The 25,367-nt window shown below is 44.8% G+C and overlaps 1 protein-coding gene across 1 annotated transcript; it reads left to right on the top strand.

The window, feature by feature from the left end:
- Positions 1 to 23,999, top strand: ARMC5 (armadillo repeat containing 5). The gene is made up of 7 exons (XM_085618414.1): positions 1 to 310; positions 437 to 467; positions 2,709 to 2,816; positions 3,607 to 4,426; positions 6,208 to 7,184; positions 8,763 to 8,895; positions 22,123 to 23,999. Exons 1-7 carry the CDS (start codon positions 47 to 49, stop codon positions 22,961 to 22,963), a joined length of 3,174 nt encoding a protein of 1,057 aa, XP_085474540.1. The 5' UTR covers positions 1 to 46; the 3' UTR covers positions 22,964 to 23,999.
- The last annotated feature ends 1,368 nt before the right edge of the window (positions 24,000 to 25,367 follow it).

The raw sequence follows: 25,367 nt of genomic DNA, 5'->3' as shown, positions 1-25,367 counted from the left end.
GCGAGCGACGCAAACACTGAAGTGGGAGGGGGGCAGGGGCTGCAAGATGGCGTCGCGGGAAGCGGGAGGGGAGTCACTGGCGGCCACCCTGGCCGGGTTGGCGGGGCCCGATCCTACGGCTCAGGCACGAGCACTCTATGCTATCCGCACGCGCCACATCAAAGAGCCCGGCGGTATTGAACGATTCCGGGCACGGGGCGGTCTAAAATACGTGCTGAATCTTCTACAGAACCCCCGAGCGCGACGGTCTATGGACCTGGCACTCAGTATCTTGGCGAATTGCTGCACAGAGAGGGGGAGTCGAACACAGGTGCGTTAGTATGTGGCGCTCAGGGTGTGCGCAGGAAAGTGGGAGCGATTAACTTTGGTCACTTAGTGTGTTCTTTTATCATTTGGATTGCTCTGTAATCGTGTTGCCCTTTCTTTCCTTCTATAGGTCAGGCAACTCGGTGGAATCCCCCCTCTTGGTGAGTAGACAGTTAGTTCGTCCTGCTTTGCCACATCGACACTTTTGCGTGGCTGTACGTGTTGACGTAAATACGCTGCCGCTCCGATGCTCTCGTGTGACGTACTTTTCTGCCATCTTTGATTGGTAACGTTGTGTTGCAGCCGAAGTTCTAAGATGACTGAGACATATGTGTTGACTTGGATTCAGTGCTACCATTTTGGATCAGGAATGGTTTGCCGTAGTCCGAAAGGGGGTTCAACAATTCATAGACTGTATTGACGTACTGTGGCCATGATGGGTGTGTGTGTACCCAATATCTTTAACGGCAGTCTGACGGTGATGTTATAGCTGCCACGTGACGGGCGCACTACATTTAAAATACTTTAGTTTCACTTTTAATCCAGCATACGAAATGCCAGTTGTTTAAAAGTCAGGTCTGACTAGGATGTTAATTACGGTGATACGTGCAGAAAGTGTTGTGGAAGGAGCTAGCTTTTTTAAAATAATAAAAATTAATCAGTCCGGTTGACCGATTATGGCATTGCTGGTGGTACTCGCACTGCATGACGTGATATACAGAGCTGAGGAAATAAAACTCGTGACCCCCTGAGGATGTGTAAAAAGAATGACACATGAATGAGCACAGTTTTATTTATTTAATGCGTTTTTATATAGCGCGGACTTTACCCGAAGGTGTCAGAGCGCTTCACAATAGGAGCAGTAATGATACACAAGGAGAAAAATTACAAGTGAGCATGTTACAAAATCAAACCGTGCAGAATCCTAACCTGGTTGCTGTAACATACACCAGCACCCATTTCTTCTCAGTGCTGTGTTGTCCGCTAGTTATCTCATTTGCAACTGGGAGGCATGCATTTCAAAATGCGGTCTGTATTTCAGCGCCCTTACGGTATATTTCTGCACATGGGGCTGTTTTCGACCATCTGAGAGGCTCAGTCTACGGTTTCCCCAAAAGCAATATGGTGAATCTGAGCAATCTTTAGAGTGAAGTCAACTTTCTCAATCTGTGTGATTTGCATTTGTTCAATCCCTATGGTAATTTAGCGGCTATGCAATTAACTAATTATGGACTTCTAACACATGCATCTTTGCATTGTGGACTTCTTTGTAATTTTACTTTGAAAAGTATAATTGAGTTTCAGTTTTCTATTTTTACACATACATTGCACATCCTGGACGTCCGATTATCTGTGCAGATTGACACATTGGAGAGCTAAAAGGGGACGAGATTTCCTAAAATAACTGCATATGCGCAACGTGTTTATAGAACCTGACTGTCTTGTGTTTTTGTGTTGTCTGTCATCATTTCAGACATGTCTCATTGTGGGAGTTTCAGGGATCCTCAGCCTTACCTGATGGACCACTTGGTTCTACATCACAAAGTTTTGCATAGAGCACTATGCTGTTACTCACTAATCTTTAAATGTTCCTGCAACACATTGATGTTAGACACCATGTTTGGCTTTTGTTTAATGCTAAAACCTGACTGGCGTCTTAGTGTGGACGAACATTTATTCATATTACAAATATATATATATATATATATATATATTTAGCACAATGCAAACTAAACTTTGATTGTTACAGATACAATGTGAAGAAGAAAAGCAAATATCAAAAGGAGTGTTTAAAAAATTAAATGCTATACAACTGAGCCCTCTTTATTGTTAAAGTTCCCAGCACAGATAATGTTTGGCTGAGGACCAGGACTTACTGATAGTGTCATACATGGAGATTTATGCAGTACTGGGTACAGTATTTCCTGGTACAATGTATAGTCGGCTTCACTGAGCCACGTTTTGTCCTTGTGTTCTGCTTCTTTTAGTGCTGAATTTATAATGGGATAAATGCACAAATATGATGCAAAGAAATGGCCTGGACTTGTGAAGTGTTATTCATGTAATTGTGGAAACTTGAGATACCAAGTATTCTGTTCAATATATAAAAAATAAATATAGTTTTACAGGAGCACGTATTATCACTGGGGTTTCTAGAATCATGTATGGTTCCAAGGGTTCCTAATGTTTGTACGTGTGCTGCTAAACATAAATGCAATGTTGCCCGTGGTCACGTGACATGTACATTTGATATGTAGATCAAGATAAGGGGAATGATATGTAATCTTTTATGAAACATCTTATATATATATATATATATATATATATATTACAGTATAAATGTGACTAAGCTTGTATAGATGGTGAGAATATCTGATAGAAGAAAGTATTTTCTTCTGCAGTAACCATCTTGAAGTCGATCAATGTTGACAGCATCTTGAACCGGACAGCCAGGGCCCTAGGAAACCTGGCGTTGGAGCCTGAGAGTGCCCGTACCATCCACGAGTCTGGTGAGTTTTTAATGCAAACATGTCTGTTTTTGAGTTGCTTTTGGTGTTGTGAGTTACTGAACTGATGATGAAGCGATGTGTGGAGATGAGGGTAAAGAAATCCATCATTAGCCTGCTCAGAATGTTTCCTGTGTGATGGCCGAGGGTATGTAGGTTGATTCAAAAAGCAGCAGCAGCATCATAGATTCTATCATTTTAGAAGAGGAAAGTAAGAGATAAAAAAATAAAATAAAAAAAATTGGGATAATTTACATTCCCTATTGACTTCTATTGAAGCAGATGCAATTTCAGATGAGAGACAGCCAAAACAAAGACACTTGTGGCTTCACAAATCGAGTCTCCACCTGAAATGGGTTTTTAGTCATGTATGCAAAATATTGGCTGAAAGGGAGGGTGTGTCTGGTGTTTTCAGCAGCCTCTAATTCCCATCAAATTATAGTCTGCAGAGGTAGTGTGTGATCCGGATGATTCCAATAGCCTGGGGAGGATGCCTGATGGACGACTGGCTGCAGGATGAAGAGTAAATCCACCTGCTTGGGAATGAGTACAGTAATAGGAGAGGGAATGCAGGTCCAATAGAGCCCTCTAAATTGGGACAGTGCCTGCCTGGGGATTGTTTGTGGCCCTGACCAGTCCATGAAAGGGACATGGTAGGGGGAGGGGATGGTGCCTTTGGTTTGAGTGCTGGGCGAAGTGTCTAGTGTGTCTGTCAGTAGTGAAGAGTTGATGCAGAATAGTTGGCTGGGATTGCCATGCTCTCTAACCAGTGGCCGTTCTGGTATCTTCATAGGTGCCCTCCCGCATCTTGTAGATGTACTGAAGAACAGCCAGGATGGAGAGTGTCTGCAGAGTGTTATCCGGGCCTTGCGTAACCTGGCAGGCACCCCTAGCCACCGATTTTCTATCACTCAGCATGGTGCCATCCCACCCATAGCTGAAAGGCTTTCTTCCTCAGATGAAACCTTGGTGGCGGCCAGTGTTCGTGCCCTCTCTGACTTCACTAAAGGCTGCAGCCTGGACTGTGCTGAGCAACTTTCTCTAAGTGATGGTGTGGCCAAGTTGGTGGTCCTGGCTGATCACTCAACAAAGTCCATCCATGAGTGTGCCCTCATTACTTTGAGCAACCTATGTGTACAAGGAGTGATACGACCCACAGTGGGCAATGCAGGTGGCATCCGCTGTCTGGTTGAGAAGATGAAGGAGCAGAATTTGGTGTCCCTGCCATACATCCGGGCTCTCTGTCTCTGCTGCCGAGAAGCCATCAATCGTGTGAGAGTACGTGAAGTGGGTGGCCTAGAGCTGCTATTGACCTTAGTCAAGGATGAGCGCTACCTGCAGGCACACACCCGCATCATGGCTGCCTTCCTTAACTTCTTCTATGATGAGGTTGCCCTGGAGTATCTGCTGGCCAATGGGCTGGTGCCACTTCTGGTATCCCGCTTGGAGGCCTTGGCTGAATCCACCTCCATGGCCCCAGTTATGGGTGAAGAAGAGGAGGAAGAGGACGAGCGATATGCAGCCTCGTACGACTTCCCAACTGAGTACAATCGAAGACCGGACCCAGAACAGCAGCAGCAAGGAGTCGAGTCTTCCAGCTTCCAAAGCCTCAGGTCAGAGACTGAAATCTGTGTCCCTTGTTTTCCCTTCTGGACCTTCCAGCATTGCACATTACATTGCTTTCATCTTTCCTTAGTCTGCTTACCTCTCTTCTCAGCCTCCCTTTAAGGCACCGCTATCTTTGCTTCCGTAAATGCCCTGTTCATTCCTCCCCCCGAAGAAGCCTTTTTCACCTCATTTAGACAGCTGTATTTCTCTATTCTTCCTTCTCTTGTTCAGGAGTAGGGCGATTTGGGGTTTTGTGTTTGGCTCACACTGCAAGCAGATCCACCTTTTAAGAACATTGGTGTAGATTTGACAGTTGTGTTAGGTGATGATTTAGAGCCCCGAGGCCTGAACTCCTCCAGATGTGTGGTTTGCACATTGCCAAATATTCATCAGTATGTTGTAGATACATACAGCCTTTTGTGCCTCAGAATAGAAGGCATACTTCCGCAATAGTGGCTCGATGAGTAGCAAGGGCATCTATGTGTGTTGTTGGTAGTTTATGTGAAGAGAAGTCTAACAACAACCGAAAATCCAGGCAATCTGGTATTAATTGGGTGTAGGCAATCTCCAAAGAAGGTCTTACTCAGGGTGTGATTGATGCAAAGGAGAAGGGGGATAGCGAGAAATATGACTAGGAATGTCCTCCTGTACAACCGGTCAATCAAATTGGACCTTAAGCCAGTCCTAGTAGAACCCGCGCCTATTCTTGAAATTATCTACTTCATGATATCGCTCAAAGGAGCATCTCCAAGCGCTCTTCACCCCACTTGCACTTACTGTTGTGATATCAAGACTTGCCACACAGTATTTGTCAATGCCATCCCACACACCGGTCGATTGCCAAGCCATGCATGCGCTCATTGTGAAGGACTTAATTTTGTACTCTCCTCCCTATGTTGGGATTTATTTTCCTCGAGTGACTTGTGAGGTCCTGTGTGCTTAGAAGCCTGACATTGAATCACTTTTTAATTGATTTTGTAGGTAAAGGATAACCGGGCTACTCAGTTGGTGTGATCACTCCTTAATCAGTTCAGTGAAAAGATCTTGTCTAGTCTACCTTCAGAGGTTACATTTTCAGTTTTTCCTAACTTTATTCGCCCTGTTTTCATCTCACATAACTCTCATGTAAACAAATGGAGAGGTAGTCTCTCGGTCAGCTAGGTTTCTCGGAGAAACTCTGGATTGCAAACAATGTCCTCGGCATTATTTTCTTATGTTGTTGGTCAAATAAACACAATCATAAATTTCCTCCTTTTCACTTAACTGCTCCCTTTTTGCAACTTAGTGCTGGTCTTTCTCTGTTTCTAATTTAGCCCTTTCTTGTTCTCTCCTTTATTCTTCGCTCCAGGCTCTGCACAGTTGTCTATGCTCATGCGTTTAACTCTGCCTCCTTTTTCTTTTGACTCCTTTAACTTACTCGTGCCCTCCTAGCACCTTCTCCATGTCTTGATCATTCTTTTCTTTGCCTGTTCCCATTACCTCTCTGCCCTTCATTTCACCTATAGCTTTGTCTTCCTTCCTCACTCTCTTCTCATTGTTACTCTTCTCCTGTGACCTCTGTATCCTGCGCCGCCCCCTACTGATTATTTTTCTAAATCCGTGCACCTCAGTGCATGACTTGACTCTTCCTTTCAATGCCTTTCTTCCCCATGCCTTCCTTTTAAAGACCGATTTCAATTATTTTTGCTCCTCTGTCTTTGACCAGTACCACTCTGCCTTCTGTTCTGAAGGCATCCTTTCTGGCTCACCCTCCTTGACTCTGCTCTTTTGTCTTCACCTCATCCAGGTCTTGGCTCTTGTCTGAAGGATACATCGCCAGTCCGGGAGACCTTTCTCCACAGTGGTCGCCAGAAGCTGGAAGTCCTGAGCTTGACCCACAGTACCTGGATGGCTCGGGCAGCCCCACGCTCGGCCTCCGGGATGATGCTGCCAGCACCCTAGAAGAACTTCTGACGCAAGATAACCCTGACACCAGCCTGGTAGATGAGACCAGTTGTCCCATCGCAGACCAAAACCCTGGAGTTGTGACTGATCCAGAACTGGAAACCATAAATCTATTATCCTCTTCAGCTGGTACCCAGGAATCACTACTGAGCAGTCCTGCAGCTGATGTCCCTGGGCAGCTGCTAGCAAGTGAGCAAACCGGGAGCCGTGACCCAGACTCCAAGATGTCCTCCACTTTTTGTCGAAGGAGGCGATCCAAGTCCCGCTCAGTCCTGGGCACTAGTGACGGCTCCCTGAACTTCTCAGACGCTTCCACGTCCACCCCTCTCCGCGTACGGTGTGAGGACAGGCTGGCTTCAGCGCCGGATGCAGGGGGGCAGCTAGTCACCCCCATACAGGAGATTCTGCAGGCATCTGAAGCACTTTCCTCATCCTTCTATCGCCAGGAGGAGACCTGGGGTCCTGAGGCCCCACTTTTGTTGCTGCTTTCCAGGTTCTCTCAGGTTGTGGACCCCAGTACTACCCTGGTGACTGATGCTACTTGGCGGGGCCTGCTGTCCTATGTGGCCAGGTCAGTGGATCCGAGCCCCCGCTGCCTTCGCCTACTCAACCGTCTCACCTGCAACCCCAACTGCCTGGAGGCCTTCATCCGCACCTATGGGGCGGCTCTGATCCGTACCCAACTGATTCTGGGGCTATCCCCCAAGGACATTACTAATTCTTTGGGTGACCCCGATGGAGAGGAGCCTGGGAACCACGTGCAGAAGAGCAGTTATCGGCCGCAGGAACGTTGGTGTGTTGCAAGGAAGAAGGAACTTGGTGAGTGAAAATGATTTTGGGTAAATAGTGATCAGACTGACTCAAGATACACCTGGGCATTCCCCTATAAAAGCAGTGACTTCTAATTGTGTCCTTTTGTATGGGCTGGAAGTGCTGCTGAAGTGACACTTCTAGGTCCACCAGGGGAGCTCTCATGATCTTGTGCAGTTAATCTAGCCCTGTACTATGCTGTGAAGTTAATTATAAGCTTTCATTTGCACTTACCTGATTGTTTGTTTGCTTTGACCCGAGTCGTCTGCTCCGGACTTTTTTTTTTCTTAATAACAATACTATGTTGGCTACTTCAATTGATGTATACATGTTCCCCTTTTTTGTTGTTGCCAATTCTCTCTGTACTTCTTTCTTTGTAACTGACCTTAGCCCATTGCCTGCTTTCTTATTTTTCTGTCGCTTCAGAGTTTCCGCCAACCCTTTTAAAAAAAAAAAAAAAAAAACGTAAACATTTTTTTATTTTATTCTTCTGTGCTCTATTCTCTGGTGACCCTGATCTCTCTACGTGTCCGATCCATCGCTGGACTCTGCTTGCTCTTCCCTTTGCCTGTAGACCACCTTTTGCTGCCTTTTCCATTTGCCCGTGGTCTATAACCTACTCTCAGACCTCGTCCTTGATTTCTTTCCTGCCTGTACACTGGCATTTGCCTTGGGCGTTTATTCTGTTTGCACTCTTTATTCCAGAGTTCTCTGCATCTTTAAATTTACTAATCTGGTCTCTGAGCTGCCCCCCTCCTTGTGTCTTGGATTCTGACCGCTTTACTCAAGGTTCTCTGTCCTTTGTATGTGTTCTTGCTCAACGCTTTGGCCTCTGCATATGATTTTGTTTGCTCATCCTTTTCTTCTGGTCTCTGTCGTCTTTTTGCTGTCTTTTGCCTATAATCTGTTATGCTTTTCTTTCCATTTTTGTATCCTCCCACGCTCCGATGTCCGTTTTTAGGGCTCTGGCCCCTTTCCTTTGTTTGTTCTTTCAGTATACCCCTATTTGCTGTTTTGCTTCTATATTGTCATTTGTCCTTTGTGGCTACCTTACTTGTTCTGTTCCTTAACTGTATTCAGTCATTCTCCCCATTACCGTCGTTAATTCCCTATGCTGTCATTTCCGCTCGGCCTCCAACCTCTCCACCCTTCGAAGATCTCTTCTTGATCTTGCCTGTGTGTGACCTCATTTATCCAGCCACTATCAGTTTTTCAATTTGATTAGCTCTCTGGAATTTTACCACATGCCCATCTCTGCCATTTGCCTGTAGTCTGTGTAATTTCTGTAGTCTCTGGCTTCTTTGCCCTTTTCCTATGTCTGCCCTTTTCCCTGCTTTTGCTGGCTTTGCCTTACGATTGTCCTTTGTCCATGGTCTATGCTCTTCTTTCTCTGTACTTTCCTGAAGTCCTGTGATCTTTTGGTCGAGCAGGCAGTGTGGCAATCCCTTTGCCTTTTGTCTTCCGCCCTGCACCTCTGTGTTCTCTGCCCCATCATTTAACCGTTGCCTGTGGTTGCGTCCTTTGACAGTGGCATTTACTTGCTCTGAATTTTACCTTTCTCCTGACTTGCCACATCCTGTCTTGCAGGTGAGACTCTTATCCGTAACCTGAGTGTGCAGGCGGAGTCTCCTTTCGGTGTTGGAACTCTGACCCATCTCATCCTGTCTGGATCTGAAGCGGACAAGGCTGCCTGTGCCATGGCTCTGCCACTGATCTGCAGGTTTGTCCACTGCGCTTTCCAAGGGGTTCAGCTGTGAGGTTTAAAGGTTGGGTTCCTGTCCTGACTTTGTGTGTATCTGAATGAGTGGTCGGGCTGGACTATACGAGTCGCTTGAGTGGTTGGTTGATCATTAATTTGTGTAGAGAAGTGAGCGTTAAGTTCACTTGCCAGAGATAGGACGTCCTCTCTGTGGGTTGCAGTGGCTTGGACCTAGTCTATTTGGAGCAGCGTACAGAGCCCGGTTCTTCGATATGCGTTTGATTACTGTAACTCACAAGACTTCTCCAACCGTGTGCACACAGTGTCTTGTATAGTTGTATGAATGAAATTTGAATGTGCACAGGATGGTATCGCTTTGAGATATGCTGCTGTAGACCCTATAAAGGTCTTTACATGTACTGCCAAGGGATTGCTACTTGCAACGCCTAAAAAATGCTTTAAGACGAACTATTGTAAGTGGTTTACAGAAAAATAGCTTTACTTGCAGTTTTACTTGAAATGCTCAGATCTTGTTTGGGTGTATGCTCAATGCTGGTCATATTCTGGGGCAGATCAGTGACTGTATGTCTGTCTGTCTTGGAATTCTCAGTCGGTTCCATTGGTAGTATCCCAAAATTGTTTTTCCGATTACCTGTACTTTAGGATGAGGTAGGGTAAAGGTCCTTGAATTGGAATAGAGAGATTTGATTGGCTAGTTTAAACACTTGCCCAACCCCTTCTTAGGTCGTATAAGCATTTGCTCTTTAATAGTATCACCACTACCAGGATCTGAAGCTATTCATTGACCTTCGTTTCCTAGCAATACAATAGCTGGATGCAGAGCCGGCTACTGCTTTCCTTCAACCTGCATACGAGCATGAGATTTGGCTCGGAGTACACCCTCAATTGATGGCTCTACTTTAAAACTGGTTTGCTGTACTGACCTATAGAAACACCAGTTTCAACAGCTACCTCTGCGTTCTGTTCGCCTGTACTTGCACACCCTCTGTCCCTTTCCCCTCCCTTCTACTAATAAGGTGAGGGTATTGGCGTGTTTTACCTTCACAAAGAAGCCCACTACTTCAGCACCCACTTTCTTAGTTTCCCACGGACTTTCCCCTACTAGAGGGAGAAATGTGCTAGGTGTGTAGCAGGGGCATGGCTCTGCTCTTCCTTGTTAGGTCAAGCCTGGGTAGCGCATGCGCTGCTCTGCGAGGCATGCTGTATTGGAGGATGCTCTTGAAGCCCCGACAAATCTCAGCTCCTATTTGTCATTGGATTGTGTCAGTCATTTGTAAATGCTGGCTTCTGATTTCTAAATAGGTTGTTAATCCCTCCTTCGTACCGCCTTGTATTCATTTGTAACTTACAATGAGGACACCCTCTTTTACATGTCATTGCTCGGTAGGCTTTAATTACAGCCTCCGAGCACTGTTTCGTTTAATGGTTTTCGCATCCCTGCTGCTGCAGCCAGGACACATTTTAGACACTGTCAGCTTGCTTTTGCTATCTCTTCTTGCAAATCTGTAATACTTGGATCAATCTTCTATCATTTGGCCACACTGGAATTTCATTAAGGTTACAACTCTCCTCTCTATGGAGGCACAGCTCTCGCATGGTACTCTTTAGTGAAATAGACCCTACCAGTCTTATTTCTAGCCTATCCAAATCTCCAAATTTTGTTTAATAGTGGACTAGTCCCATTAGCATTGAAACAGCAGTGGTGCCTTTGGTCAAGAAGTGAAGTCATGTGGATCCTGAAAACGCACTTAACCATAGACTGTTCTACTACCAATAACGCAATCATTTATGAAAAAGGTAGCATCTGTCTGGCTCATAAGTCTCACTGAGTCTACTACGTTATGTCTCCCAGCAACCCGGGTTCAGTTTAGAGGCTTTCAAAGAGGCCACATAAGATGCTCTGCAGATATCTTATTCTCGGTGATGATGCAAAATTGGGCCTATGAGACGCATCGGCAGCATGCACCATGATCTACCATAATCTCCTGGACAGCGGAACACTTCTGCTAGGATCAGTGCCTGGTTCTTTGCGAGCTTCTGGTGCTCTCTCTCTCTCTGAATTGTTTGCACCCCAGCCTGTTAATCTGCCTTTACACCCTCTTTCCATCAGGGTTCTCCAATGTTCACCCCACTATCGGGCATCTCTAGTCCGTCATCCTGATATCCTCTTTCTGACATGGATTCCAGTATCAGGGATTCTAATATTATGTATATTACACAAATCTGCCAACCCAGCTCTAATGATCAGAATACCCTCACCACGGTTTGCAGTCATTCAGTGCCACGCAAGGCTCCACGTTAAATCGGAATTTAGCAGTGGAAAGTTAAACGGAAGCCTTTATCATTGCTTATGGGAAGCAAGTATGAAACTCTGCAGCCTGGCCTAAGATTCGGGGTGAGGCCCATCCCCACAACAACAACAACAAAATGGGTATCAAGTTTTCATAAGTCTTGTTGATCAATCAGCCAACCCAGTAGTCTCATTTTGTTTTTTTCAAGTTCTGATCCCTAGGAAAGATCTTTTCACCTCTATGCAAAAAAAAAAAATGGAATCGGGGTTCCTATTGGAGCAATTTATAGGGTAGAATTACATATAAACTATCTGCTTAGTCCATTGTAACCCAACTGACACATTGTTCTGTTTTCTTACGAGGCTGGCGCCTTCTATACCAGCCCTTTCTTCACTTTCAAGGAACCTGTTTCTCCTGATGGCAGCCACATTTAAACACTCTTGCTTAAAAGCACGGCTGGACACCAGAAAGCCTGTACGAGGATACATTTGACCGTAAAGCTATACTAGGCGGGTTCAGCACCTCCAGTGCAGTCTGGTGCTAGATCCCCACAAACACACCAATTAGAAACACTGCAGTGTTAAGACTGTGCAGTAGCTCAAGAGATTAGGACTTAGTTGCTTCTGCAAGATCCCTGATCGGGCCTCTGCCTGATCAGTCGGAGGAGTGCTCCTTGGAGGACACAGCTAAAAGCCTCTACATAAGGCAAGTCAGTGGGGGCTTGTGAACAAAAAGGGGTTATCGTACACGCTGATTTCTTGTAACTATGCTCCTGCGTGCCAAGGGAGCACAGCAAGCGAGATGTCTTGCCTTCAAAAAACAAAATAAATAAAAACAACAAATCCTCATGTGTTAAGCACGATAACCATGGCCAGACAACTGCAGCAGCATCTGTGCTAGTCACCCCCAACATGGTATCTGTATTTCCTGCAAGTGTTTAACCCCTGAAGCCGTGGTGGGAAAGGAGATTTGGAGAAAGAAGATACAATATCAGCCTGGCGCGCTACTTCCAAAGTGTCATAAGAGGTGAGGGGATGGGCTGCACTTATGGAGATTTTATCATGAAGGTTGTCTCTCAACTAGAGCGAACTCTTCGGTGACCATGGGGAAGGAAGTGAACTCAATGCACATTCACACCAGTTTTTAGCTTGCTAAAAGGTCCCCATACAATATAGAACAAGCATCTGCATAGCCAATAAGTCTCGCCTTTGGGACCTTGTAAGTTTTTGGCCATGCAGCACATTATTAGGGGAGCTACAGCATCTACTGATGCCTCACATGCCACTAGTGAACAGGGGAGTGAGCCGCCAATAAAGCCAGGATGGGCTTGTACAGGCCACAAGAGAGTGAAGAAGCTGCAAGTGTCCGGTATTGTACTATAGAAGGGAGGGTGGAACATGTAGTGCCCTTGTAATAGTAAGACATAATGGTGATGAGTGTGCCTGCCCACACATTACAGGAAATGAAGATACAAAGTCAAACCCAGCATACAGCGCTAAAATGCGTGCCTAGAGACCTTTCAGCGGTGGTGAGCGCTACGTAAGGGGTCAGTATTAGAAAACACGAGGACCCCCAAGCCTCCCCACTGCAGAGGACTCCTCAAAGCCTCCCCAGGCCAGCCCGGGCCCACATAAGCAATTCTTTAAAAGCTCTGCCGAATTCCACCATAAGTAAATCATTTGCTTTTTTTGCGCCATAAATTGCAGTTTACTTCTGCAACTGAGTCCCTTTTAATAAGCAGAGAGCATAATTTAATGGAAAAAACACATCAAGCAACCCATGCAATTACTGAATGACAAGGCAAGCCTCCTACCAGGAGAAAGCACAATCAATTCCTCTTTATTGCTCTCCCTGCTGTGGTTTTCAGTCCCAACCGTGTACTTACCTGATTTGTCTGCAAATAGTCGAGCGCAGGACGGTGGGTTCCATTGTCTGCCTCAAATGAGCCTCGTTTGTGGCAGAAGTCACACGGCGATTTTGTACAATGTCATCCAAAGCACGACCTGGGTTGGCGCTTTTACATTTTAAACTTTGTGTGGGTTGGCCCCCTGTGGTGGCACCACTGTGACATGGTTGTGTATAAAACATGTAAATAGAAGTAAAGTAACTACTCGCCCACTGATAGGGCAGAGAAAAGGGCAGTCGTTCACACACGTCATCCCCCTGCCCACAAGACCTGGGTTTCAATGCTGCAGATTGATGTATATTATGATGGATTTACACCTAACTATGTCTGGAGTTGGTAAGATAGCTCAGTGGGTTGACTGCTCTCTGCTGCAAGTCGTTGATTTCATTCCTAGTAAAGCGAGCTCGGCTTTTCATTCTGTCGAGGTCTATATTGGACGTTGGAAGACAATACAATAATTAATATATCCAATAGAGATTTACCCATATGAATTGCACAATTACATTCGGTACATTTACGATTGCATTACAGTTGATGTATATTTAAAATAGGGACACTATTTTTGCACAAGTGCTAATGCCGCGATTATAACCAAGGCCACTGGAATTATGCGGTATGTGAGGAATACGTTATGGAGCGGACTTAACTAAATCCTGCTGCAAGAAAAAGCAAATTATGCACCGTAATGTGGCATGTTGTGTGGCGGCATTACTTTTATTATTTTATGAATTGTTTTTTTTATTTACTTTTTTTACAATGTTAACACTGCCTGAGCAGAGGTAACTGCAGGGAAGGGGCCTCTCACTGCGCGGCATCACAGGAACAGTGTTTAAATAATTTTGGTTCTGTTTGAGCTAGAAATATTGATTGTTCAAATTTGCTAATCATGCAGAAGACAATGGATTAGGCAGCAAGTGCTGCAGATCCATAACTATGCGTATAATGCTGTGACTGCAGAATCGCATAATTCGAGGCACTGATTATAACCCATGTTCTTCAGCAGTTCAGCCTCTTGATCTGTGATCCATCGTTACTACACGCTTTTCCTGAGTAGTAAATGTGACGTCCGCCTCTCTAGCCTGCAACGTGGATCTGGATTCCATGAGCATGTTAAGGTTTCCCATTAATTGCAATGAGTGGCAATCAAGGCAACACCGATAGTGCTCCAGCATGGGAAACTAATTACACGACACTGGGAGAAATCTGAACAGCCACAAATGTAAAAGCGCCAGGATGAGGGGGCAAGGCGACCGCGAGCATGCTAATGTAAACAAGCGCGCGTGTCCCTTATTGCAACACGCGCTGAAAGACAAGCGTTTCCCTAATGTAATGCGCTGAAAGTGCAAACAGACCTATATATCCCAGATTCTGGCCATGGCACACATGTTGGCATGGGGGAGGTGGGGGCGTGGTGATTCACTGATACACTGCTCGCTGTAGTGGAGCGAACCCGCCCTAACTGAGTACTCCCCTGCTTCCGAACTACCCATAATATTTAGAGTCTAGGACAATATACAGGCACTTTAGAGAACAAGATACCAGGTCACAACATTCACACATACAAGTTTGGAGGATTGTCACACGCCTGTTCCCCCATCCCCCTTTTGAAGCACCTCTACTAGGAAACCGACAACACCAACACAGATAGGTCAGTGTTGTTACAGACCACTTCAAAGGTCAAACTCGCCACTTGTAAACAGTTGCGGTCATGGCACTTAGCAGCGTCAAGGGTTCACATAAGCGATGAATGTTGTATCAAGCAAATTTTTTTGATATTAAACAGAACAAACAAAAAAATGGCTAAATTGGAATCTGAAAAACCAAGCGTTTGGAATGCAGTAGGTCTCGCATTTACGTCCGTTTCGTAAACGCGACACCTATTGCATTACAAATGCTAGTTTGTAAAAACGCCCATGTGGCGCTTTAACTTTAATATCAGCCGCGCCCCTTTCTTTAGAAGAGCCATACCTACAGAAAGGAGTGTGGCTACCATTCAAGTGAAAGCGCGGTATGGGCGCTTTTACAAAAAAAAAAAAAAATTGTCCATCAAGATGACAGACAAATGCTTTTTTTTTTTTTTTGTAAAAGTGCGCCATGCAGCACTTTAACTTTAATGGCGGCCACACCCCTTTCTTTATACTCTGCTCAGGAAAGGGGCGCAGCTGACAAAGTGCAGCATGGGGCAATTTAAAAATAGTTTTTTTAAAACAAGCGGCTGTGTTTGGCGCAGCAAGTAAAGCAAAGGCACGGCCACTATCAGCGTGTCGTGCCGGTTATGTAATTTTTATTTTTAAATAACGCTGTTGCTATTGGCCACAGAGGGCAGTAGGTGTGACTAAGGTTATGCTTAAAACAGTGTAGACTCAAATAGTTGGTCAGTGGTGTCTTTAATTTTCAAATTAATACATGAAGTTTTAATAGAGACATAATAATCAAGGTTCCCTGTTTGAACTGTTCGTTCATGTAAATCAAGACCTTTCCTCCTGCTTTTAGTCCTTAAACTTGATTCTTGTTCTTCTCATATCTTCTACTTGATATCTGGTTTCTTAAAACTGTTGTTGTGCCCCCAGTTGTTGTCTGTATCCTAAATTACTACAAGAAGTGGAACTCCTCCAGAGGAGTTTTATAGAAATACAAGCTAAAGAAGCATCTGTGCGTATCTGCATCCCATAACAGTTTATAGAGTTCATACTGTAGCAATATCAAATATTACATGCACTTTTGTTCGTACATTATAGTTAGACAGATCAATGAACAATATTATTGCATTTGACTCATGTTACTTCGATAATGTATATAATACCTTGGTTCAGGATGTGATGATAGTTCCTCCATAGTCCCCAAATTTGTTTTGGTGCTTCTTGGGGTATCCTGTAGCTTTTATATGCAAATTCTTCAGTTTTGCATAGTACTGCTCGTTACTAGCCCATTCAGTATTGGGTGGAGCCCTCTTCTCCAGTAACACAGTTTCCCTTTTTGCAATCGGCATCCTCGTAGCCATTGGTAGTTTTGTGCCTCTGGCCACCCCATTTGTGTTATCGATCAGAGCATGAGGGCCCACTTGCCTTTCCTGTTATGTTATTGGCTGAACATATTTTATTGGTTTGTTGACAAAACTAGTTGAACTGGTAGTTTTGGTTGGCTTATCACTTTTTAGGTCTTGCCTAGCGTCGCAGTGCATGCGCTGCTCGCTCTGCGAGATCTATTGTCATCGAGTTGATTTCGGAAGTGGAGTGGAAGATCCGCCCATGCTTTCGACTGGCGCACGTCATCCTTTATGGTAAATGCTGGTCTCCGATTGAAAGTGAGGCTTTTTGGTGACCGCCCTGTCTCCTTTAGGCCCTGCCCACCCGGACTAGATTGTGTGCTTACGGCGTTCGACTGTGGCCTTTAATTACTGGGTAAGCACTTTTAGTTTCCCCTTCCCTCTGTCTGTCTTCGAGCAGATCACAGCTGCTTGTTTTAATGGCAGGCACGTGTTTATTTTTGCATCGCGCTTTCACTTAAAGTGAAAGTGCGATACAAAACATAGTCCTGCCCCTACTGCTGCTGAGTTTAGAAGTTCGTCAATCAAAGGGAAATGGCTATATTCAGAATGTTGTACTTTTAGGAGGGCGGGATCTTTCTTCCGCCACGAGAATTAAAATGTGTAACCTTGCATTTTCTTCCACCTTCAGCAGTGCGCGGTCAAGTCTATTAGGTCTCGCCTGGCGTAGACTGCGCAGACATGCGCAGTCTTGCTGGCGAGATTTAATGAGTTAGGGTAGATTTCTCTAGTGGACTTTAAGCCCTGCCCCTCTTTTCCATTGTCGGCGTCACCGTTTATGCTAAACGGTGGCCATCCATTGGAATAGAGCATCTAGTGACGTACACTTTTCTCTTTTAGAGCCGTCCCAGTTGGACTGGCTGCCCGGACTTACTGCTGGCGTAAATTTTTATCTTTATGGGGCCAAATACATGGCCCCATAAATATAAGAAACCTTTTACAGGAGAGGCTCACTCAGTGGTCCGAGTGGGAGATGTTACAAGGGTGGGGGAGATCAGGGGGAAGCGGAAGTTGTTGACCTAGATTGAAAGTGGCCCGAGCGGCGGCTGAAGGAGGAGCAGGAAGCCGAGGAGAGGGGCCGAGGCAGGCGGGGCATGCGGGGGCGCAGCACGGCACAACTTTGCGCAGAGAGAAGTGTCCTCACAGCCCTGGGGACTACTGAACGCTTGGTTCCCTGAACACGGACTCTTTCCCCCTCCAGCCCAGAAGCGGTGGTAGAGGGTATGGAAGCCGGGGAGGCACCGGCAGCCGCGACCACAACAAAGCCCAGCGCCCGCCATGCATGCGGACTGCAGGCTGCTGCCGCTGGGGCGCGCATAGCGGGGATGGCTGTCCAAGCCTGCCTGCTGCTTCTGGCCGCCTTGCTGTTGGGCACCGACCGGGCTCACAAAGGTGAGTGCCGTCTCCCTCCTCGTACCTTCCTCAAACACTGCTGTCTGAGACTTGAGGGGTGTGTCTGCAGAGCTCTCTTGTTTAATCTCTTGCACAAGCCTAGCCTTTTATATTCTGTCCTCGGGATGCTGAATGGTCTCATGAATAAAGGACTGCCTCGTATATTATCTCGCCGAGAGTGGGCCGTGAAGGCGTCTACTTGAAGAGGCAGAGTCATGCCACCAGATATACAGCTTTATGGCAACAGTTCGAAATAGTCGGAGTCAAAATGGCGGACGGCCCTGGAAAGAGGATCAATGAAGGAGGGTGTGAGGCATTACACTTTCCAACGCCTCGGGCCGGAGAGAAACTCAGAAGTTCACATGAGCAAAAAACATCACTTTTTCTTTGAGCAAACTGTTTTCAAGCACCGTGATGTGTGCACTTAAATTATGTGAATTGTGTAATAATGCCTCTGTAGTGATTACATTTCTGGGATTAAGAGTGGGATTCAACAGTTTGTATTTAAACAGAAGAAAATCAAAGCTGTATTTGTAAAAACGACTGAACATGACAACTCAGCTGGATTTTGAGATTCACAAATATATAAATAATTTGCAGTGAAGTGCATTCATTCTTTGTAATTCATTATACGTATTAAATTTGGGAGTACTGAAAACCTAACTGATTTTTACTTTTTGGTGGGTCAACAAGTCCAGTCGTACACATTACTAAACAGTGTAAAGAAACTGTTCTGAAGGAGGTTATGAAGCTTAAGCCAGAGGGGTGAGGAAGAGAAACTGAGGCAGACACAGAGAGAAGAGGTTTCGATGGTTGTTTGGCTGCCATCTTGGAAAAGGTTATGCTTCCTGTTAAGTAGTTTCAAACGTGAATGCACTGTGAAAATTGTTTTCAACTGTTACATAATTCAGGATCCCTTACGGTTTATCTGAAGTTTGTTTTAACAGCACAAATCCTTAGTACCCAGTTGTGGTAACAATGCTGGATGTCACCGGATGGCTCTGAAGCCCAATAGTGGGTAAATGAGTAGGTGATAACACGGATTACACTACACCAGAAGTAATCAATGTCGGCACAGGAGGTCCAGAAACATGCCACATTTTTAGGATAATCACTCCCAATGAAAACAAATTCTAACTAGATGCATTGTGTGCAAATCATTTATCAAATCTACGAGAACATCTTAATTGGCTTGTACAAGTACCATCTCCTTTGTGCTCTAAATACTTTTGACACCCGCGTCTACTCCAGCCACAAAAGAAAAATCTGAAGATATGGCAGTGAAATGGGAAACACACAGTTGGTGTTACATTCTCTCACTGGGGTGAAGTACAAAGTGTGTCCAAAAGCATAGACTGAAGTTATAAAGGGGTGTTTTTACAGGCAGCCATCCTGATTGGTGTCAGAGGTGGCCAATGGTAGTTTGGGAAAGTTGTCTAGGGTATACCTGAGGATCATGACGAGGCACCTGGTGGTTGCATATTGAAGGAGGCCGAAGAGGAGGCTGTGACAATTGTGTAGCCTCTTGGCTGTGGATTTTCTTAGTATGGGGTATTGTGAAGGTGGAACCTGGCTGCTGTGGAGATTGACCCCCTTACTGAATGCTGGAATTCAACTGCACAGTAAAATTCCTCACTGAGGTGTGTCAAAAGAAGCACAATAGAGGAAGAAAGTGTGATGTGGTCTAATAAGGCAGGAAAATAGTGGATTTCAGTTTTACAGGAGTTAAGCATTAAGGAACCGAGATTCATCTAGTACCTGGTGGCGTGAGACAGTCCAGTTTTAGTTTGCATCGGGGTGTGAGGGTAAAGAGAAAATACTGTAGTGTGTCATCAGCATTTAGACAGCATTAAAACTCAAAAAAGGAAGTAATATCTGAGATGTTGGTGGGATATATGAAACCAGCATTAAAAATGCAATAGGTCTCGCCTTTCATTAAGTTAAAGCCATTTGCTTTGCTATACAATGCCATTAGCAAAGCAAATGGCTAACTTAATCAAAGGCGAGACCTATTGCATTTTCAATGCTTGTATAATAAGTGGCACACTTTTGTTTTGCACACAAACTCCACTCAAATGTTTTTCATGCAATTGAGCCTGGAAAGCGGCCTCTTTTTGAAGTTTTTTTTTGTGGTTTTTTTGAAGCACGTACAATTGTTATACTGCTCAGGTCGTATATCTAATTCGTTAATAAGTAGTCTGGGACTGGTTGCGTTGAAGTATGAAAATCCAACCCTTTTGTTGCGCAGCTGTTGGGTTACCCTACGCAGCACTGGGTGAATGAATGACTGCCAGCATGAGGATCCGGGGAAGTTCTGACCATGGCCTGACTGTATGCGGCGCTCTATCGTGTCCCTGTTTTCAGATTGTGTAGAAATACAGTTCACGACATGCATTTGGCACGGAAGCTTCATCACGCAGCTGCAGTGGAGTGTTGGCAGGGCAATTTAAGGGGCAAATGATTTAATTTAGAAAACATTGCCCTTTTCAAATCAATTTAGGGGATTCTGGACTCGTAAAATATTCTAGGCACTACATTTAAACGTGTGTAGCTTTGCTACTATGGCACTCAAGCAGCTGCTTCTGGTGCCATTTTTCCGGCAGGTATATGGTTGACGCAAACATTTGGCTCCCTGGGATTTTGCATCAAGTTTGAGTGACTGATTTGAAAAAAATAAGGGGAGTGGCACAAAAAATGAACCTGGTCTCGCGTGGGGGAATATTGTCGATGCAGGCCGAACTGTAGGACTCCTAATTGTTTGTGCATTTGCCTGCCATTCTTTCGTTCAATAATTTTAAGGCTTGGAAATAATTCAGAGGCATTATAGGACAGCAAATGAAGCATACACATTGAAAGCAATGAGCACATTTAAAGAAACGGCACCGCTGCTGCATAAAGTGAGCAACCTATGATTGGCTAAATTAATTCTTGTAGACTTTTGTCTCAATCCTTTACCGAAAATAAGGAAATTGTCCTACATTTTCAGACCGCCCTCTGAGAATTTCGTGTCGTATTTATTTGAAAGGAAAGTGTACTATTTATTCTGTGTACTGTCGAACTGATCGTCCCACACATTACCTTGAGTAGTTTCAGGGCTTTATGGGGGTCTGCCAATGCTTTTTGAATTCTATTTTGAGAGTTAGATAGTTGGTACAAGAGAAAAATATGCATGGGTTGGAAAGCCTAAATTGAATTTTGGGGCGACACAATTCGGTGTAATTTACCCAGGTCTTTCGTGCAGTACTGTAGAGCTTTGTGCCTCAAAAGAAGGGACTTAAAAGGCAGTCTTAGGTGAATGAGTGTCTTGTCTTAAGCCTTCGGTTTATGCAAATGTTTAAAGCTCCGAATCAAGTTAGTTTCAAAGAGGGGGGAGAAATCACTCACTGGATCCGAATCACTTAATGCATCGAGGTAAAATACTGTTCTGTCACATTTGTGTAGCCATATTTGACCTTTTATTAGTGCTTGGTCAGTAGAGTAGAGGTTTTTGGGAAAATTAGATAAAGATCCGTTCCAGAGGAAGTGCATGCACCAGCTATTTTTCTTTGCATTCCTGACCTCCGTGTGTCTTGCTTTTTAGGTAGTAAGAATAGTACCGTGCTGTACTACTCGGAGTTTATAGCCTCCTAAAATAGCTGTTCAAGCTATCCTTATTTTGACTTGACTTCGATTAGCCACTTAGTAATAAGACACTGAGCATTTTCAGATGAGAAAGTGGCTTTCATAATGAACTAAACAAGAATAATCGGTAACACTCAACGTTTGGTGTGGGGGCTCACATTTTTAGCCCATGTGCAATTAATTGGTGTGTAATCTTGTGAGGGGCCCCCAAGACTTCTACTTTTTAAAGATCAAGAGTGTTCACCCGTCTGTAAGATTTTTTTTTTTTTTCTTTAACAATTCGTATAAATATTAAAGTTTATAACTATACACGCGGTCGATCAGGCTGCCGAAAAAGACTCGTACAGTTTTACAATGTGATTTTACATCGTGTATGTGGTCCAATCTAACGGTTTTAAAGTTCTCATATGGAATCTCAGATATACCAGCAGACTGGTTCAGGTGGAAGGAGAATTTCGGAGCGTTGGGTTAAAGAGGAGTCTGCCAGGGTTGAATGTGCTGCAGCCCCTCTTGAGACAATACATTGTCTTTAAATGACAATGCCTTTTATTCATGTTTTGGCTTTTAAAACAAATAAAAGGCATTGTCATTTACAATACTAATAGCTTAAACTCTGGCAAATGTGAGACCTATTGCATTGCAAATGCTTGTTACTGGTCTCTGTGGTTGACTGAGAATGCTGCCCATATTTGTAGTGTGGTTAGCAGAGCACGGGCTGCTTCTTTGTGAGGATGGATGATTGTGTGTCATGGGTTTGCCTGAGTTAGCCGAGCATGGTGCTTTGCTCTGCGTGGGTTGATTGAGCATCTTCAACTAATTTGTGTGATCTCCTTTGCGTAGTTTCAGGAGGAAGGGGCGCACTGGTTGTTTCCTCTGCAGAGGTTCTGTTTGTTTGAATTGCACAAGTACTGGCATAATGTGGCTGCAATCTCCATTGTTCTCTATTCTAATGTCTGCTTCTTTTTCCTTAGGAAGGAGTCTCTGATGCGCAAGCTGCTTCTGGACGGCGGTGGCCTTGCTCTAATCCTAGACAAGCTAGTGACTAGCTCCGATCCACTCTTCATCTTCACTGCCGCGGACTGCCTTGTTACCCTTGTGGCCACCTTGTCACCAGTTTCCGAGCCCCTAGAGAGGAAACTACTCACTCCTGTTTTACTGTTGCCCAGACCGACTGTAAAACGAGCTCGATTGGAAGTTGATAGCTCAGACTCAACCTTACGTGTGGCCTGTCCATATCAGCGTCTAGTGGAGGGTGGTCAGACAGATCTGCAGTTTCGTCTGGACTGTGGAAGGATGGTAGGGGCGGTGCGTCAGCAACTGCTGTCCTGTTCAGATGTTTTTCATGCTATGCTGGGAGGGGAATATCTGGAATCGCGCCAGGACATCGTACCCATTTGTGGAATATCCTTATCTGTTTTTTGTGTCCTAATGCACTTTCTTCATGGCTGCCAAGAAGGAGACCCTTGCCTTGTTCTGGAGGGGGTGCGACAGGCATTACCTGAACGAGACTTCGAGACCTCAGTGCTGGGTGGTGCCCTCTCAGCAGCAGGCCAGTACCTGCTGCCAGAATTGCAGTCACTCCTTGAGGACGTTGTCTGTGAAGTCTTGCAGTTGAAGAGCCTGCCATCTGTATACTGTTTTTGCGAGCACTATCAGAACCAGCGCCTTCAGCACCGCTGCCTGCGTTTCCTCTTTCACAGCAGTCATCAGCCTATGGCTAGGGGGCGCTGCCTCTCCCGACTGGTTCAGGCTGCCTCAGACCAGAGGGTCCTGCTCGAAAGACTGCAGGCTGCAGTGCTGGGAGTCCTCTGAGGGGAGTGAAGCGAATCGAAAAACTAAAAAGGAGATTTATTATGTATATTAGAACTTGCTTCAAGCTGTAAAACGGCTTCTGACCCAGTCAGTTGTGTTGACTGTTGCAGCTGACTCTGGGCTTCAATTGGGCCACTGCGGCTGAGCCAAGCGGCAGACCACTGAAGCTGTCCTACGGGCCCGGGGCTATGTAACACAGCCCAAGAGGGGTGAGGACTGGGCTGCAGCCGAGGCAAGGCTGCACAATGGGCTTCTTTGTTTTACTGAGTTGTGGCTTGTGCTGATGACTGGATAGTGTGTGCTGCTGCAGATTACTCTAGGTGCAGCACAGGCCCCTACTGCTGGTTGGGCCCTCCTCATCCATTGTAAATCCCTCACAAGGATCTGAGAAGAGGATCCTGGATTCTGCCTCAGTCTGAGAGACCAACCTCCATATCTATTGAGTCCCCAAAATCTCATTTGCTAGGCATCTGTGAACTGGATACGAATGACTCCTTGCTGCTTTTCAAAATGTTACTGGTTTGGTACATGATTGTGCTCTTGGAGGGAGGGTACAGGAAACCGTTTGATTGTTGCAGCTTGTCTGTTTCAACATTACACCAAAGCTGAGATGAGTGTAGCGGATGTGTGGCAGATATAGTTGTATAATTTGAAATATCCCCGTGTTCATAATCATTTGTGTTGTACTTTTAGATTTATAAGGTACTGCTTGGGGTAAAAATAATTATTGGGGTGACTTTTGTCCACCCCTTTGTAATAAATGGCATAAGTTAATTTAGAAATTGGATTTTCTGTGAAAATTCTGGTTTAGTTTGGGCCATATTGTAGAATTTGGTGTGATTCGCTGTTTCTGAGGGTTTTGGGTATGTAATGAACATGATATCTTGCAAGGCTATGGTGTATGCATGTGAATTTGCACTAGTGTCTTTCAAATTTGAGCAATTTTATTTTCTGTTCTTTAGCAGTTTTCTGTTCAGATTTCAGACATTCAGGGTGTATGAGTTTGAGAATCACGATAAAGTCATGTAAGCTCAAAGCAGTGTGTGTCTCTTTTTGGTGGGGGAAGAGGTCGAGCAAATGTTCAATCCTGAAGAAAGAATTGGCCAAAAGTTAGTTACTTGATATGTTGGATATGTTCAACAGCTTTTTAGATCAGTCTGAAACCCCCAGCTGTCATTTCCTCCATTCCAGTGTTCCAAAAAAGGATCCCAACTTTATCCTCTCTGAATGGCCTGGCTACAGTTTTGGAGGCGCTTGAAAGCTAACCTTCCTCATTGCTTCTTTTGTTATTTAGCACTTCCTCAACACCAAGGATTGCTATAGATCCCTTGCACGTTTATGTATCCATTAGTGAAATGTACACTCTTAGATCCCATGAGTTTCAATGATTTGATCATTTTTTAAAGACGGCCGTTGATGCTTTACTATCATGGGAGTTTTCTTGCAACCCCTCGCTTTCAACTAAAGCACCCTGCTTAGCGATCATCTACCTGTCCCAGTCCATAAAGAAAATGGGGTGCTGTAGTAGTTTAACTCCTGCTTTCTCTAGTAACAAAATGTTTTGTTTATGCTAGTTATTTTTAGGCCTTTACCTACTTCCAGCCTTAGCATATTGTCTACAATACAATATACATAAAGTACTTTGGTTCAGCCTCTTGCTCGTGTTAAGATGGCTTTCTTGTCTATTCAGTTTCCTTGCTCCAGATTTGATTGCTTTCCTCCCCATTCTTGTATTTGTCCTTCATCTACGCATTTTTCTTTGCCTTTCCTACCTATTCTTGTGTTTTTCCCACCTCTGATTTGTAAGCATTTCTTCTTTATCATGTTTCTGATTGGTTGACTTGTATCCTTCACCTGCTGATGTGCGTACATTTTTGTTTTGTTTTATGTAGCTTTCAGCTACATGGCAGGATATAATTTCACTCTTTCTTCAAGGTCTTGAACCACTTTGCGCTATTGGTGATATCTTATGTAAACAACAAAAAACCTTAAAATGGGCTTAGGGCCTGCGCATTACTTACCATAGGTTGGTTTCAAAGTCACGCTTGTTTCCTTACTTCTTGTTAGTCAGCACCACCTACTTCTTTCTGGGACTTCATAGTCTGCAGTCCCTCACTCCCCACCCATGGGCTGTCATTTGAGTGCTTCCTTTCACTGTCCGTGCTCTTGCCCCAACCTCCCTACCTCGCACCTTGTGTTGCTTGCCCCGCCACCCTCCTCCCGCTTTCTGTTGTATTGCTGCTCCCCCCTTCTTCTCGCTCGTGTTTCCACCCCGCTCTCCTCCCACTGTTTTTTATGTTGCTGCACCCTCCAATCCTCCACAAAAACATTTACAAGGCCAATTAGCACTTGCACATGTGAGAGCTATTTGGCTTTGTCAGTGAGTTTTTAGACATATTGCACA

This window comes from Triturus cristatus, chromosome 7 (assembly GCF_964204655.1).
Source record: "Triturus cristatus chromosome 7, aTriCri1.1, whole genome shotgun sequence".
NCBI lineage: Eukaryota > Metazoa > Chordata > Amphibia > Caudata > Salamandridae > Triturus > Triturus cristatus.
The sequence above is the reverse complement of the archived record's forward strand: the minus strand, read 5'-3'. Positions and strand labels throughout refer to the sequence as shown.